This window comes from Brachyistius frenatus, unplaced genomic scaffold (genome assembly GCF_029030835.1).
Source record: "Brachyistius frenatus isolate BFR_SWC_R1_liver_20210118 unplaced genomic scaffold, ASM2903083v1 Contig_214, whole genome shotgun sequence".
NCBI classification, from domain to species: Eukaryota; Metazoa; Chordata; class Actinopteri; family Embiotocidae; genus Brachyistius; species Brachyistius frenatus.
This window is the reverse complement of record NW_027210813.1, coordinates 516,540-535,000: the sequence shown is the minus strand read 5'-3', so window position 1 is coordinate 535,000 and position 18,461 is coordinate 516,540. Positions and strand designations below refer to the sequence as shown.

Genomic DNA, 18,461 nt, shown 5'->3' with positions numbered 1-18,461 from the left:
TTGGTTTCCCGCTGGAATCCATTTTTCATGATGATGATGATGGTAATGAAGATTTTGATGAAGATGATGATGGTGGTGAAGATGATGGTGATGAAGATGATGAAATGATGATGATGATGGTGATGATGATTATAATGGTGGTGAAGATGGTGATCAAGATGATGGTGATGATGGTGGTGGTGAAAATGGTGATGAAGATGATGATGGTGATCATGATGATGGTGGTGAAGATGATGGTGATGATGGTGGTGGTGAAAATGATGATGAAGATGATGATGATGGTGGTGATGAAGATGATGGTGGTGGTGAAAATGATGATGAAGATGATGATGGTGATCATGATGATGGTGATGAAGATGATGATATAATGATAGTGGTGATGATGATGATGTTGTCAAAGATGGTGATGAAGATGATGGTGGTGTCAAAGATGGTGATGAAGATGATGATGGTGATGATGATGATGATGGTGGTGGTGGTGGTGAAGATGATGGTGGTGGTGGTGAAGATGATGAAATGATGATAGTGAAGATGATGGTGATGATGATTATGATGGTGGTGAAGATGGTGATGAAGATGATGATTGTGGTGATGAAGATGATGGTGATGGTGGTGGTGAAGATAATGATGAAGATCATGATGATAGAGTTCATGATGATGGTGATGATGATTATGATGGTGGTGAAAATGGTGATGAAGATGATGATTGTGGTGGTGATGAAGATGATGATGGTGGTGGTGGTGAAGATGATGATGATGGTGGTGATGAAGATGATGGTGATGATGGTGGTGGTGAAAATGGTGATGAAGATGATGATGGTGATCATGATGATGGTGATGAAGATGATGATGGTAATGAAGATGGTGATGAAGATGATGATGGTGATGATGATAGTGGTGATGATGATGATATAATGATGGTGGTGATGATGGTGATGTCAAAGATGGTGATGAAGATGATGATGGTGGTGTCGAAGATGGTGATGATGATGATGATGATGGTAATGAAGATGGTGGTGATGAAGATGATGATGACGGTGGTGGTGGTGAAGATGATGGTGGTGGTGAAGATGATGAAATGATGATAGTGAAGATGATGGTGATGATGATTATGATGGTGGTGAAGATGGTGATGAAGATGATTGTGGTGATGAAGATGATGATGATGATGGTGGTGGTGAAGATGGTGATGAAGATGATAACGGTAATCAAGATGGTGGTGATGAAGATGATGGTGAAGATGATGATGATATAATGATGGTGGTGATGATGATGATGATGATGATGATGATGATGATGATGTCAAAGATGGTGATGAAGATGATGGTGGTGTCAAAGATGGTGAAGAAGATGGTGATGATGATGTTGGTGATGATGGTGGTGGTGGTGAAGATGATGGTGGTGGTGAAGATGATGAAATGATGATAGTGAAGATGATGGTGATGATGATTATGATGGTGGTGAAGATGATGATGAAGATCATGATGATGGTGATGATGATAGTGGTGATGATGATGATGATGATATAATGATGGTGGTGATGATGATGTCAAAGATGGTGATGAAGATGATGATGGTGGTGTCGAAGATGGTGATGATGATGATGATGATGATGGTAATGAAGATGGTGGTGATGAAGATGATGATGATGTTGGTGATGGTGGTGGTGGTGGTGAAGATGATGATGAAGATGATTGTGGTGATGAAGATGATGGTGATGATGATGATGGTGGTGGTGAAGATGGTGATGAAGATGATTATGATGGTAATGAAGATGGTGGTGATGAAGATGATGGTGGTGAAGATGATGATATAATGATGGTGGTGATGATGATGATGATGATGTTGTCAAAGATGGTGATGAAGATGGTCATGATGATGATGATGATGATGATGATGATGATGTTGGTGATGATGGTGGTGGTGGTGGTGAAGATGATGGTGGTGGTCAAGATGATGAAATGATGATAGTGAAGATGATGATGATGGTGATGATGATTATGATGGTGGTGAAGATGGTGATGAAGATGATGGTGATGATGATGATGGTGGTGGTGAAGATGATGATGAAGATCATGATGATGGTGATGAAGATGATGATGGTAATGAAGATGGTGATGAAGATGATGATGGTAATGATGATAGTGGTGATGATGATATAATGATGGTGGTGATGATGATGATGATGTCAAAGATGGTGATGAAGATGACGATGGTGGTGACGAAGATGATGATGGTGGTGATGATGATGTTGGTGATGATGATGAAATGATGATGATAGTGAAGATGATGATAATGGTGATGATGATGATTATGATGGTAGTGAAGATGATGATGGTGTCGCAGATGGTGATGAAGATGATAGTGATGATGATGATGGTGGTGATGAAGATGATGATGATGGTGTCAAAGATGGTGAAGATGATGATGGTGGTATCGAAGATGGTGATGATGATGGTTGTGGTGAAGATAATGATGATGGTGGTGGTGAAGATGATGATCATGGTGGTGATGAAGATGGTGATGATGATGATAGTGATGATGATGGTGGTGGTGAAGATGATGATGATGGTGGTGATGAAGATGATGGTGTCAAAGATGGTGAAGATGATGGTGGTATCGAAGATGGTGATGATGGTGGCGGTGAAGATGATGGTGGTGGTGAAGATGGTGATGATGGTGGTGATGAAGATGGTGATGATGATGGTGGTATCGAAGATAATGATGATGGTGGTGATGAAGATGATGATGATGGTGGTGATGAAGATGGTGATGATGGTGATGATGGTGATGAAGATGATAGTGATGATGATGATGGTGGTGGTGAAGATGATGATGATGGTGGTGATGAAGATGATGGTGTCAAAGATGGTGAAGATGATGGTGGTATCGAAGATGATGATGGTGGTGGTGAAGATAATGATGATGGTGGTGGTGAAGATGATGATGATGGTGGTGATGAAGATGATGATGTGATGATGGTGATGATGATGATGATGATGGTGGTGATGAAGATGATGATGTGATGATGATGATGATGATGATGATGATGATGATGGTGAAGATCAGTGACAGCATTCCATCTGTTAGGACTTCCTACTTGGATGGATGGATTATGATACTGCACTCTGATACTGTGTGTGTGTGTGTGTGTGTGCATGCGTGCGTGTTTGTGCGTGCGTGTGTGTCAGTGTGTGCATCAGTGTGTATGAAATCTGATTATACAACAAGTAGTTCTGATCAAGAAACCTGATTGGTCGACTGTAACATCTGGAAGTAGCTCAAATCATAAGACAATCATCACCCCCCCCACTCCATCTCCGAATTACTCCCCCACACCCCCCGTCTCCCATCACCCCTTATCCTCACACCTCCTCATGTGAACAACACACAAACAGAAAGCCGACACACCGAACTGCAATTAGCTCTTTATCTCAGTCCTGCATTGTTGCCAGCTACCACTGTTTGTCCTGACACACACACACACACACTCTCTCACACACACACACACACACACACACACACACACACACACACACACACACACACACACACACACACACACACACACACACACACACACACACACACACACACACACACACACACACACACTCTTTTATCACTGCCGGCAGACCTCTAGTCATGACAAAGTGCACACGGATGACTCCTGTCAACACCTCCCGCACACAGTTACCCACTTAACGTGTGTGTGTGTGTGTGTGTGTGTGTGTGTGTGTGTGTGTGTGTGTGTGTGTGTGTGTGTGTGTGTGTGTGTGTGTGTGTGTGTGTGTGTGTGTGTGTGTGTGTAGAGTGAAGGAGAAAGAGGGATAAAACGGTGATGTGTGATAAAGAGAATGAAATAAGAGGGAGATAATCAGAAAAAAGAGGCTATAAATAACTGAAGATGTCAGTAATGCAGCCTGAAACACACACACACACACACACACACACACACACACACACACACACACACACACACACACACACACACACACACACACACACACACACACACACACACACACACACACACACAAACAAGTCAGTGATACACTTCTAACAACACTTTGTACAACACTTACTTTAAATCTTCCACAGCTGTATTTTCTCCTCATGAAGTTTGTAGTTTCTCTGTAATACTGAGTTAATAAGGACACTAACACTTGTCCTGGTTTCACCTCTCTATGAACGACGGGAGGAGGACTTTCAAAACAGCGTCCATTTAGCGGCTCATTCAGAGAGTAGACACTAGAAATCAGCAGAGAGCAGGAGAGAAGAGATCGATACTGCTGTGATGCTGTTACTGGACCTTCATGCTTTGGCTCTGGAGGCAGTTTGTTGGACATGTTGGCTGATGTGCTCATCATATAGATGTGAATATCTGGCCTACTTCCAGTCTGTAGATCTGTGCTGTATTTATATGGGACTGGCAGGTTAACTGATTGATCTGAAACATTAATCTGCTGCCAGGGACCACACACACACACACACACACACAACACAACAAAAACATGGCTGCGCACAAACATTAACTTGCATTCAGAGTTTCACGTGTCACAAAATATCTGATCTGATCTGTCAAATTTCTTTATGCCATGTTGCTGTTTGTCTGTAAAATTATAAAGAAATGAGACCTAAAAGGTTTGTTGTAGCCTCTGAAGTTCTTGGTCGGTTTTCTTTAATGATATTTAATTTTTTTGGGGGGGGGGATTTTATACACTTTATTAATCCCCGAGGGGAAATTTCTTCACTACAGCAGGGGGGCTCTCAGTGGGGAGCTGCTGCAGCAGGCTGCCATTAGCGCGGCGCCAGGTAACCTGACCTGAGGTGCATGTTTTTGGATGATGGGAGGAAGCCGGAGAACCCGGAGAGAACCCACGCAAGCACAGGGAGAACATGCAAACTCCGCACAGAAAGACCCAGGACCGGATTCGAACCCAGAACCTTTTTTGCTGTGAGGTGACAGTGCTAACCACTGCACCACCGTGCCGCCCAAATGACAATGATATAGTTTTTTAAGTCATCATTAAAGTTTTGCTCCATAATAAACCATTTTCTATCTTGGGAGAGTAAAATGAGGTCATCTACAGGGATAGTTGGACATTTTGGAAAATATGTTTTTCTTCTTTTTTGGTGAGAGATGAAGCTACATATATACTTTACCTCTGCAAAATTGGGATCAATATTCTCATTTACCAAAATATTTCAGCATCACACAATAGTATCACATAGACTGCATGTAAAATGTTTGTAGTCTGCCTTGGAATGTAGTACCACTGAGGATCACTAGGGGCTGTCTCCATAGACTCCATCTGTAGTACCACTGCACCACTAATTCATCATTCATTACATATTAGGGCTCTGACACTGATATGTTTGGGGGCGGAGCTGGTTGATTGACAGGCCTGGGGTGCAACTGGGGTTCTGGTATAGGTGCGTGGGGCATGGTGTCTTCTGGTTTTCACTTAAATCAAAAGTATGTACTATTGTATGTAGTATGTATAAAATTTGGATGTTAGGTTAGGTTAGGTAGGTTAGGTAGTTACTTTATTAATCCCCGAGGGGAAATTTTTTCGCTACAGCAGCATACAGAAGCAATAAGATAATAATAGAACAATAGAAAGCAATAAAATACCAGTAAAATACCAGTAAAAAAATATAAATATAAAATATAAAATGCACAGTATATACAGTATATACAGTACAGTATATATATATATATATATATATATATATATATATATATATATATATATTATATACAAACAACCAAGAAACACAGTCAACAGTGTTATTGTTATGTGATGGATTTTGCCAGAGGTGAGTTATTGTACAGTCTAATTGCGGTCGGCAGGAATGATCTCCTGTATCAGGAATGATCTCCTGTATCTGTCCTTGTGACAGCGGAGCTGGAGGAGTCTTTTGGAGAAAGTGCTCCTCTGTCCCTGCAGCAGGTGGAGAGGGTGGTCAGGATTATCCAATATGGATAATAGTTTGTTCAGCGTCCTCCTCTCCACCACCTTTTCCAGACTATCCAGTTTGTAGCCGATGATGGAGCCGGCCTTCTTAACCAGTTTGTTAAGTCTGTTGGTGTCACTGGCTCCAATGCTGCTCCCCCAGCAGACTACTAGAAGTACAGTTCACTGGCCACAACAGATGGTAGAACATCTCCAACATCTCGCTGCACACATTGAAGGATCGAAGTTTCCTCAAGAAAAAGAGTTGACTCATCCCCTTCTTGTAGACAGCGTTGATGTTGGTCTTCCAGTTCAGTCTGTTGTCGATGGACACACCCAGGTACTTGTACTCCTCAACCGTGTCCACCTCCTCTCCCAGAACTCTCAGCGGTTGTGGAGCCGTCGTCTTCCTCCTGAAGTTGACCACCATCTCTCTGGTCTTGGCCACGTTCAGGAGCAGGTGATTCCTTCCCGCCCACTCCACAAAGTCCTCCACTACTGCCCTGTACTCATCCTCCCATCGATCCCTTATACATCCTACCTCTGCAGAGTCATCAGAGAACTTCTGTAGATGTCTTGACTCTGAGTTGTACTGGAAGTCAGTGGTGTAGAAGGTGAACAGGAAGGGAGACAGAACAGTTCCCTGTGGAGCTCCAGTACCACTGACCACCGTATCAGACAGCACACTGCCCAGACGGACAAACTGTGGTCTGCCTGTCAGGTAGTCATTGATCCAGGAGATGGTGGACGTGTCCACCCCCACCACCCGCAGCTTCTCACTCAGCAGCAGTGGTTGGATGGTGTTGAATGCACTGGAGAAATCAAAGAAAGTGATTCTCACAGAGTCACCGGTTCCATCCAGGTGAGACTGAGCTCGTTGCAGCATGTAGATGATGGCGTCGTCCACTCCCACATGAGGCTGGTACGCAAATTGCAGAGAGTCCAGAGAAGATTTCACCAGCGGCCTGAGGTGGGCCAAGACCAGCCTCTCCAGCACCTTCATCACATGAGATGTGAGGGCAACCAGTCGGTAGTCGTTGAGGCCAGATGGAGTCGTCTTCTTCGGTTGTACTACTTAATCTTAAAAATGCGCCTTGACCTTTGACCCTCTTGGTCATATCCGTGGCGATCCATAGCACTTGCCACTAATACTGCAGTATGTGTTGAATGTTATTGGGCCTCGAGTCGTGCTGTTAAAAGTTAAAGAGTTAAATGTTGGTGAACAGTTGGGCTCAGCAGTTAATTTTAGTCTCTCATTTCTTCTGTGTACTTTATAAATCCTGGTTTCTGTGAGGATGTTAATCATCTGTTGAAGATGAAGCTGGCTGATTGGTTGAAGAACATACAGGTGATGTGTTTTAATAATTATATATATTAAACAATACAGTTGTGTCTAATAGATGATCTATTAGTCTGAGAAGTGTTGTGATGGTTCCATCCTCTGTCCTGGTTCCCTTCAGGATCCATCTCCTCCTTCCCCTCCCTCCCTGCCACTCCCTCCCCTCCTCCCTTCCTCCTTCCCCTCCCTCCCCTCCTCCCCTCCTTCTCCTCCTTCCCCTCCTCCCCTTGCTCCCTTCCTCCCCCCTTCACCTCTCCTCCCTCCCTCCATTCCCTCCTTTCCTTCCACTCCCTCCCCTCCTTCTCCTCCTTCCCCTCTTCCCCTTACTCCCCTCCCCCTCCCTCCACTCCTCCTTCTCCTTCCCCTCCCTCCCCTCCTCCCCTACTTCTCCTTCTTCCCCTCCATTCCCTCCCTTCCTTCCACTCCCTCCCCTCCCCCCTTCCTCCCTCCCCTCCTTCTCCTCCCTCCCCTCCTCTCTTCCGTCCCACTCTCTCTTCTTCTGTTTTTTTGTCACCCTCCTTCAACCACCTGCGTTTCTCCTCCATTCTTTTAAAACCTGATGAAATCACCAAACTCACTTCTGTGAATTAATGTGTGTGTGTGTGTGTGTGTGTGTGTGTGTGTGTGTGTGTGTGTGTGTGTGTGTGTGTGTGTGTGTGTGTGTGTGTGTGTGTGTGTGTGTGTGTGTGTGTGTAGGATCATCCACGAGGACGGTTTCTCTGGCGATGATGTGAAGCAGTACAAGCCTGTCGTTTACAGCAACACCATCCAATCTCTGGCCGCCATCGTCCGTGCCATGGACACGCTGGGCCTGGAGTACGGAGACAAAGAGCGCAAGGTCAGCACTCGTCCTCGGACTCCCAAACATATGCAACGGACACGGTGCAGTCACACAGTAACATACAGTAGATGTGAAGTAGCATCAGCAGATTTATAAGGAACAGAAGTGTCACTCATGGAAACGTCTCCCAAATAGTTTGTGTTCTCACGTCCAAACCATTAATTTAAGATGTCAATCAGCATCCACTGGATGGACCTGAAGAGAGTTGAGGGAGAGGCTGCTGTGGCCTCTCACAGCTTCTGTCTTTCAGGCAGAGCTGCAGGAATCCAGGATTAGACATCATGAAATCAGTCAGGTCCACGTCTCTGTTAGATTATCTGTTCTAACTTATCACGACCATTTATTTGACTCTTATCAAACCAGTTTCAGCCACACAAGAGTTACGTGCACTGCAGCAGGTATTTAGGGAACATCTGTGTAAAATATATATATACTGTATGTATATATATATCTATATATATGTATATATAGATATATATATATGTATACTGTGAAAATAACCCCCCCCCCCCCCCAAACAAAAACACTAAGAAATAAACCTTAAGAGAAAACCTGCCCATGCTGTTGAATTGAAGCTGCTGCGATACATAACGTGTGTTGAGTATCAGTTTGTTATTGTTCACATAGAAGAAGCTGACCCAGCTGTTTGGGTGGAGCTCAGCTAAGTGAATAAATGTTACTGAACATGAGGAGCTCTCAGAGGAAAAAAGGTTCCTGGTTTATATGGAGAGAGACAGAATATCACATTACCTCTCATGCACAAGAGTGCTGCAACTAATATGCACACGTATATCCCTGTGTGCAGTAGCTTCATACATGTTCTATGTGTGCAGTAAAGATCCATAAGAGTGTTGTTACAGTACTGAGAGGTTTTCTATCAGGACACCTTTGAGTGCAGCAGTGCGGAGAACACACAGTCACACACCACACATCATTGATGGTCTTTCACAGGTCCGTGTTCGTGCACACCTTCTTCATGGACCTGCATTGCAGTGACCTCCTACACGTGCATGTTCAGCTGTTTGTGTTTCTGCAACACCAAATTTCTTCCTTTCATTAAAACCCAGAGCAGGAACAGGAACAGTTTAAGATCCGACAGTATTTAGTGACGGTATGTTGTCTGTGTTGAAGTTGAACTTCTGGATAATTTTACTGGCCTCGTCTTTCTGCTGGGACTGAACACGTTATCGAGTATCGTCTCTTCAGCACCCCAAGTCTCTATTTGTTAAACTGTCCACGGCGGCGCTGATCCACAGCCTGATGGAAACGGCTGCCAACCAGCGCTGTCACACTCAAGCCAAAATTCCTTCATGCCAATCTAAGTTAGTCCTGCCTCTAAATCCTCTAAATCCCAAAGCACACAAGTTCAATATATGATACGCTAATTGAGGATTATGAGTCTAATCCACAGAAGAGCATCAGTCATATCTCGATGCAGAACAGTGGGACAAGGTTAATTAGACATTTACACCATCCTGAGTTGAGTTTATTTCACACAAATGGACTCGTGCACAAACATCATATGTGACCTCTCTTGTAAACTGTCTGCAGCACGTGTTGTCTATGACAGGCAGGGCTGCCGGGAACCACGCTGCTCATGGCAAACACATGCATTTAACACCTAGACATTTAGTCTACAGTAGCATACTGCGTTAATCTCTGGACTCCTCTCTGACCCGTATGATGGTGCCTTCATCAGAAACAAGGAACTCTGAAATATGTTGTACTCAGGAAAATAATTCTTGGCAGGACACTGTAGGTAGTACCATCGGTGGCAGACTGTCGGACGGTTTTGCTTCATGCTGATTGGTTGAAATGAACCAGAGTGACAGACGACATGGTGACAGACGACATGTTGACAGACGACATGTTGGCAGACGACATATTGACAGACGACATGGTGACAGACGACGACATGGTGACAGACGACGACATGGTGACAGAAGACATAGTGACAGAAGACATGTTGACAGACGACATGTTGACAGACGACATGTTGGCAGACGACATATTGACAGACGACATGGTGACAGACGACGACATGGTGACAGAAGACATAGTGACAGAAGACATGTTGACAGACGACATGTTGACAGACGACATGGTGACAGACGACATGGTGACAGACGACATGGTGACAGACGACGACATGGTGACAGAAGACATAGTGACAGAAGACATGTTGACAGACGACATGTTGACAGACGACATGGTAACAGACGACGACATGGTGACAGACGACATGGTGACAGACGACGACATGGTGACAGATGACATGGTGACAGACGACATGTTGACAGACGACATGGTGACAGACGACATGGTGACAGACGACAACATGGTGACAGACGACATGGTGACAGACGACGACATGGTGACAGACGACATGGTGACAGACTACGACATGGTGACAGACGACATGATGACAGACGACATGGTGACAGATGACACGGTGACAGACGACAACATGGTGACAGACGACATGGTGACAGACGACGACATGGTGACAGACGACATGGTGACAGACGACATGTTGACAGACTATGACATGGTGGCAGACGACATGGTGACAGACGACATGGTGACAGACGACGACATGGTGACAGAAGACATGGTGACAGAAGACATGTTGACAGACGACGACATGGTGACAGACGACGACATGGTGACAGACGACATGGTGACAGACTACGACACGGTGACAGACGACATGATGACAGACGACATGGTGACAGATGACATGGTGACAGACGACATGTTGACAGACGACATGGTGACAGACGACATGGTGACAGACGACGACATGGTGACAGACGACATGGTGACAGACGACGACATGGTGACAGACGACATGGTGACAGACTACGACATGGTGACAGACGACATGATGACAGACGACATGGTGACAGATGACATGGTGACAGACGACAACATGGTGACAGACGACATGGTGACAGACGACATGGTGACAGACGACGACATGGTGACAGACGACATGTTGACAGACGAAATGTTGACAGACGACGACATGGTGACAGACGACATGGTGACAGACTACGACATGGTGACAGACGACATGGTGACAGAAGACATGTTGACAGACAACGTGGTGGCAGACGACATGGTGACAGACGACGACATGGTGACAGACGACATAGTCACAGACAACATGTTGACAGACGACATGGTGACAGATGACATGGTGACAGACGACATGATGACAGAAGACATGGTGACAGAAGACATGGTGACAGAAGACAACATGGTGACAGACGACATGGTGATAGACGACATGGTGACAGAAGACATGGTGACAGAAGACAACATGGTGACAGAAGACAACATGGTGACAGACGACATGTTGACAGACTATGACATGGTGACAGACGACATGGTGACAGACGACATGGTGACAGACGACGACATGGTGACAGACGACATGGTGACAGACTACGACATGGTGGCAGACGACATGGTGACAGACGACATGGTGACAGAAGACATGTTGACAGACAACGTGGTGGCAGACGACATGGTGACAGACAACGACATGGTGACAGACGACATGGTGACAGACGACATGATGACAGAAGACATGTTGACAGACAACGTGGTGGCAGACGACATGGTGACAGACGATGACATGGTGACAGACGACATAGTCACAGACAACATGTTGACAGACGACATGGTGACAGATGACATGGTGACAGACGACATGATGACAGAAGACATGGTGACAGACGACATGGTGACAGACTACGACATGGTGACAGACGACATGGTGACAGACGACATGGTGACAGATGACATGGTGACAGACGACATGTTGACAGACGACATGGTGACAGACGACATGGTGACAGATGACATGGTGACAGACGACAACATGGTGACAGACGACGACATGGTGACAGACGACATGGTGACAGACGACATGGTGACAGACGACATGGTGACAGACGACGACATGGTGGCAGACGACACGGTGACAGACGACATGGTGACAGAAGACATGTTGACAGACAGCGTGGTGGCAGACGACACGGTGACAGACAACGACATGGTGACAGACGACATGGTGACAGACGACATGATGACAGAAGACATGTTGACAGACAACGTGGTGGCAGACGACATGGTGACAGACGACGACATGGTGACAGACGACATGGTCACAGACAACATGTTGACAGACGACATGGTGACAGATGACATGGTGACAGATGACATGATGACAGAAGACATGGTGACAGAAGACAACATGGTGACAGACGACATGGTGACAGACGACATGATGACAGAAGACATGGTGACAGAAGACAACATGGTGACAGAAGACATGGTGACAGAAGACAACATGGTGACAGAAGACATGGTGACAGAAGACATGGTGACAGACGACAACATGGTGACAGACGACATGGTGACAGACGACATGGTGACAGACGACGACATGGTGACAGACGACATGTTGACAGACGACATGGTGACAGACGACAACATGGTGACAGACGACACGGTGACAGACGACATGGTGACAGAAGACAACATGGTGACAGACGACATGGTGACAGACGACATGGTGACAGACGACATGGTGACAGAAGACAACATGGTGACAGAAGACATGGTGACAGACGACATGGTGGCAGACGACGACATGGTGACAGACGACAACATGGTGACAGACGACATGTTGACAGACGATATGTTGACAGACAACGTGGTGGCAGACGACATGGTGACAGACAACGACATGATGACAGAAGACATGTTGACAGACAACGTGGTGGCAGACGACATGGTGACAGACGACGACATGGTGACAGACGACATAGTCACAGACAACATGTTGACAGACGACATGGTGACAGATGACATGGTGACAGACGACATGATGACAGAAGACATGGTGACAGAAGACATGGTGACAGAAGACAACATGGTGACAGACGACATGGTGACAGACGACATGATGACAGAAGACAACATGGTGACAGAAGACAACATGGTGACAGAAGACATGGTGACAGAAGACAACATGGTGACAGAAGACAACATGGTGACAGAAGACATGGTGACAGACGACATGTTGACAGACGACATGGTGACAGACGACAACATGGTGACAGACGACATGGTGACAGACGACATGGTGACAGACGACAACATGGTGACAGACGACATGTTGACAGATTACATGTTGACAGACGACATGGTGACAGACGACATGGTGACAGACGACAACATGATGACAGACGACATGTTGACAGATTACATGTTGACAGACGACATGTTGACAGACGACAACATGTTGACAGACGACATGTTGACAGACGACATGTTGACAGATTACATGTTGACAGACGACATGTTGACAGACGACAACATGTTGACAGACGACATGTTGACAGACGACATGGTGACAGATGACACGGTGACAGGCGACAACATGGTGACAGACGACATGGTGACAGACGACGACATGGTGACAGACGACATGTTGACAGACTATGACATGGTGGCAGACGACATGGTGACAGACGACATGGTGACAGACGACGACATGGTGACAGAAGACATGGTGACAGAAGACATGTTGACAGACGACATGTTGACAGACGACATGGTAACAGACGACGACATGGTGACAGACGACATGGTGACAGACTACGACATGGTGACAGACGACATGGTGACAGACGACATGGTGACAGATGACATGGTGACAGACGACATGTTGACAGAAGACATGGTGACAGACCACAACATGGTGACAGACGACATGGTGACAGACGACGACATGGTGACAGACGACATGGTGACAGACTACGACATGGTGACAGACGACATGATGACAGACGACATGGTGACAGATGACATGGTGACAGACGACAACATGGTGACAGACGACATGGTGACAGACGACGACATGGTGACAGACGACATGTTGACAGACGACATGTTGACAGACGACATGGTGACAGACGACGACATGGTGACAGACGACATGGTGACAGACGACGACATGGTGACAGACGACATGGTGACAGACGACATGTTGACAGACTATGACATGGTGGCAGACGACATGGTGACAGACGACATGGTGACAGATGACGACATGGTGACAGACGACATGGTGACAGACTACGACATGGTGGCAGACGACATGGTGACAGACGACATGGTGACAGACGACATGGTGACAGACGACATGATGACAGAAGACATGTTGACAGACAACGTGGTGGCAGACGACATGGTGACAGACGACGACATGGTGACAGACGACATGGTCACAGACAACATGTTGACAGACGACATGGTGACAGATGACATGGTGACAGACGACAACATGGTGACAGACGACATGGTGACAGACGACATGATGACAGAAGACATGGTGACAGAAGACAACATGGTGACAGAAGACATGGTGACAGAAGACATGGTGACAGACGACAACATGGTGACAGACGACGACATGGTGACAGACGACATGTTGACAGACGACATGGTGACAGACGACAACATGGTGACAGACGACATGGTGACAGACGACAACATGGTGACAGACGACATGGTGACAGACGACATGGTGACAGAAGACGACATGGTGACAGACGACATGGTGACAGACGACATGGTGACAGAAGACAACATGGTGACAGAAGACATGGTGACAGACGACATGGTGACAGACAACGACATGGTGACAGACGACAACATGGTGACAGACGACATTGTGACAGACGACATGTTGACAGATTACATGTTGACAGACGACATGGTGACAGACGACATGGTGACAGACGACAACATGGTGACAGACGACATGGTGACAGAAGACAACATGGTGACAGAAGACATGGTGACAGAAGACCTGGTGACAGACGACGACATGGTGACAGACGACAACGTGGTGACAGACGACATGTTGACAGACGACATGTTGACAGAAGACATGGTGACAGACAACATGGTGACAGACGACATGGTGACAGACGACATGGTGACAGACGACAACATGATGACAGACGACATGTTGACAGATTACATGTTGACAGACGACATGTTGACAGACGACAACATGTTGACAGACGACATGTTGACAGATTACATGTTGACAGAAGACATGTTGACAGATTACATGTTGACAGACGACATGGTGACAGACGACATGGTGACAGACGACATGTTGACAGACGACAACATGTTGACAGACGACATGTTGACAGATTACATGTTGACAGAAGACATGTTGACAGATTACATGTTGACAGACGACATGGTGACAGACGACATGGTGACAGACGACATGTTGACAGAAGACATGTTGACAGACGACATGTTGACAGACTATGACATGGTGACAGACGACATGGTGACAGACGATATGTTGACAGACGACAACATGGTGACAGACGACAACATGGTGACAGACGACAACATCGTTGAAATTATTATGATATAGATGTGTGGCTGCTTTTGATGATTTCACGATGAAAGTGTTGAAGTTGAATCTTAGACGGTGCAGCCTGCTAGCAGCCGTTAGCTTGTGTTGGATAATGAGATGTGTTGATTATTGGAGGCAAAGAAACTCCCACACACACACACACACACACACACACACACACACACACACACACACACACACACACACACACACACACACACACACACACACACACACACACACACACACACACACACACACACACACACACGCACACAGTAACAGACACGTGTCATTGGCCATAACCTTATCCAAAGGCACAGTATATTTTTAATCACAAGGAAGCTATTGATACTCAGCACAGAGGGCTGAAATAACAATACACCTATTGATTAGGATATGATATCTGTGTGTGTGTGTGTGTGTGTGTGTGTGTGTGTGTGTGTGTGTGTGTGTGTGTGTGTGTGTGTGTGTGTGTGTGTGTGTGTGTGTGTTTTTGTGGCAGAGGTTATATGCCCTTAGACCCCTCCCCCTCCTTTTATGGGAGTTGATGGTAGATACCCTCATGATGCAACAGTGTCTCTCACAGGATTAGATCTATAAACTGAAGTTAGATTAGATCTATAAACTGAAGGTCAGATTAGATCTATAAACTGAAATTTAGATTAGATCTATAATCTGAAGGTCAGGTTAGAGCTATAAATTGAAGGTCAGATTAGAGCTACAAACTGAACGTCAGATTAGAGCTATAAATTGAAGGTCAGATTAGAGCTACAAACTGAAGGTCAGATTAGATCTATAAATTGAAGGTCAGATTAGATCTATAAACTGAAGGTTAGATTAGATCTATAAACTGAAATTTAGATTAGATCTGTAAACTGAAGGTCAGATTATATCTATAAATTGAAGGCTAGATTATATCTATAAACTGAAGGTTAGGTTACATCTATAAACTGAAGGTCAGATTAGATCTATAAACTGAAGGTTAGATTAGATATATAAACTAAAATTTAGATTAGATCTATAAACTGAAATTTAGATTAGATCTGTAAACTGAAGGTCAGATTATATCTATAAATTGAAGGCTAGATTATATCTATAAACTGAAGGTTAGGTTACATCTATAAACTGAAGGTCAGATTAGATCTATAAACTGAAGGTTATATTAGATATATAAACTAAAATTTAGATTAGATTTATAAACTGAAATTTAGATTAGATCTATAAACTGAAGGTGAGATTAGATCTATGAACTGAAGGTTCGATTAGATCTATAAATTGAAGGTCAGATTAGATCTATAAATTGAAGGTCAGATTAGATCTATAAACTGAAGGTTAGAAGTGATCTATAAACTGAAGGTCAGATTAGATCTATAAACTGAAGGTTAGATCTATAAATGCTCTGGGTGGACAGATTGATACCGAGCAGAATCTAAAAGATACGTTCCCTCTCCGGTGTTTATCTGCAAACAGTTGCATATAAATATAAATCACCAAGGCAACTGAACACTTGGATAAATTTTCATATTGATGCAGATAGTTTAGATTTTTCTTCTCTTAACAATAAGCACATTAAGATCAGGTGGTCCTCGACTTTGTGTTCTTATGTTAAAGTATATTGGAACAACTCCAAACACTTACACATACTACAGGACGCATGCTGACTCGTTTTTGTCAACATACTTTATGTGAACAGTGGACTTTCAGTAAGTTTTTTTGCGAACTTTATGCCGATTAATAAGAAAAAAAATACTGAGTTGCATTCAAAAACGTTTTGCTCCTCCGACTGTCACATGTTTGTTCAGTAAAATGACTTTACAGATGTAAACCCTCTCAGATTAAGAAAACTCCATGACTCTTTGTGACGATAAAAACTTCTGTTTATTTGTTGTTTCACGAAGAAAATTTTTTATTTAAAAAAATATTTTGGCTATATTTCTATATTATGATATTATCCTGTTTTTTAGGTCAACAGTTATTTACATTATGTACATTTGATCCAGTTCGCTGTGCTTTCACATTGCAGTTTGTGACTAACAAACTTCGCATGACATACTGACCTCCCTGGACTGGTATTGATCAGGTTTGTAACTCAGCTGGTAGCCTTTTGAATGCAGAGAAATGAATGAACAGATTCATTTTGTTGATGCTATATTATTATTGCGTTAAGACCGTTTTTCAAGTTTTGATTTCTTGATGGGATCACCACTTGAATACTCTCCTCCTCTCATGTGCTTGTTGTTTAATGAGTGATGTTACGCCGCCACGACTTCCAGTAACAGGTGTGAAAGTCTGAACCATCCAGAATGGGTTTCCATGCTGCAAATAAACCGAACCAGGGTTCAGGTGGATCCGGACAGAGACCACCTCTTCAGGTCCTCAAGTCACGTATCCTGCAATAATGACATCACAGTTCTGTTAATGTCTGAGCATTAGGCCGAAGGACCTGAAGCTGTCTATCTGTAACTAAGTGACATATTGTGGATAATATGAGAGAAAATGATGAGAGGGGAAGAGGAAGGACAGGACATCATTCAAGAAAGAATGTGACAGGAAGCAGAAAGAGAGACCAGACGGAGCTCTTTAATCTACAATCTGACTTCCAGAAGACCTGGAGACGTCCTACTGACTCTGATAAAGGAGGATCTGTTGTCACGAGGTGGTGTTTACCAGGACCCAAATGCAGGCTCACAGACTTAGGTGTCGGTTCCAAAATACAGTTTATTGCAATAAACAGAAAACAAACAAACAAACAAACCAAAAGGTGGCACCTATCGTGTCCACTTGCTTCCAGTCGGGAGGGCAACTCAACCGACAGATCCAGGGAGATACGGCTGGCAGGGCAGCCGGCAGACCAGC

At 44.7% G+C, this 18,461-nt stretch overlaps 2 protein-coding genes across 6 annotated transcripts in view; both read left to right on the top strand.

Moving 5' to 3' along the window:
• Positions 1–3,017, top strand: part of LOC138633275 (NADH-ubiquinone oxidoreductase chain 5-like) — a 3,216-nt gene extending 199 nt beyond the window's left edge. Inside the window, exons 1-5 of one of the 3 annotated variants that reach the window (XM_069719413.1) lie at positions 1–299; positions 724–759; positions 862–1,729; positions 2,016–2,051; positions 2,195–3,017. The exon at positions 1–299 is cut by the window's left edge and continues 199 nt beyond it. In XM_069719413.1, coding sequence (XP_069575514.1) covers positions 2,269–2,976 — 708 coding nt within the window. In that variant the 5' untranslated portion in view covers positions 1–299; positions 724–759; positions 862–1,729; positions 2,016–2,051; positions 2,195–2,268 and the 3' untranslated portion in view covers positions 2,977–3,017. Of the gene's footprint in view, positions 470–723; positions 787–861; positions 1,730–1,978; positions 2,085–2,194 lie in introns of those variants that run through there. The other 2 variants (XM_069719411.1, XM_069719412.1) reach the window with 2 other exon arrangements.
• gnao1a (guanine nucleotide binding protein (G protein), alpha activating activity polypeptide O, a) overlaps positions 1–18,461 on the top strand; it is a 69,978-nt gene that overhangs the window by 9,411 nt on the left and 42,106 nt on the right. For all 3 annotated transcript variants that reach the window (XM_069719410.1, XM_069719407.1, XM_069719408.1), the window contains exon 3: positions 7,996–8,137. In XM_069719410.1, coding sequence (XP_069575511.1) covers positions 7,996–8,137 — 142 coding nt within the window. The remainder of the gene's footprint in view (positions 1–7,995; positions 8,138–18,461) is intronic.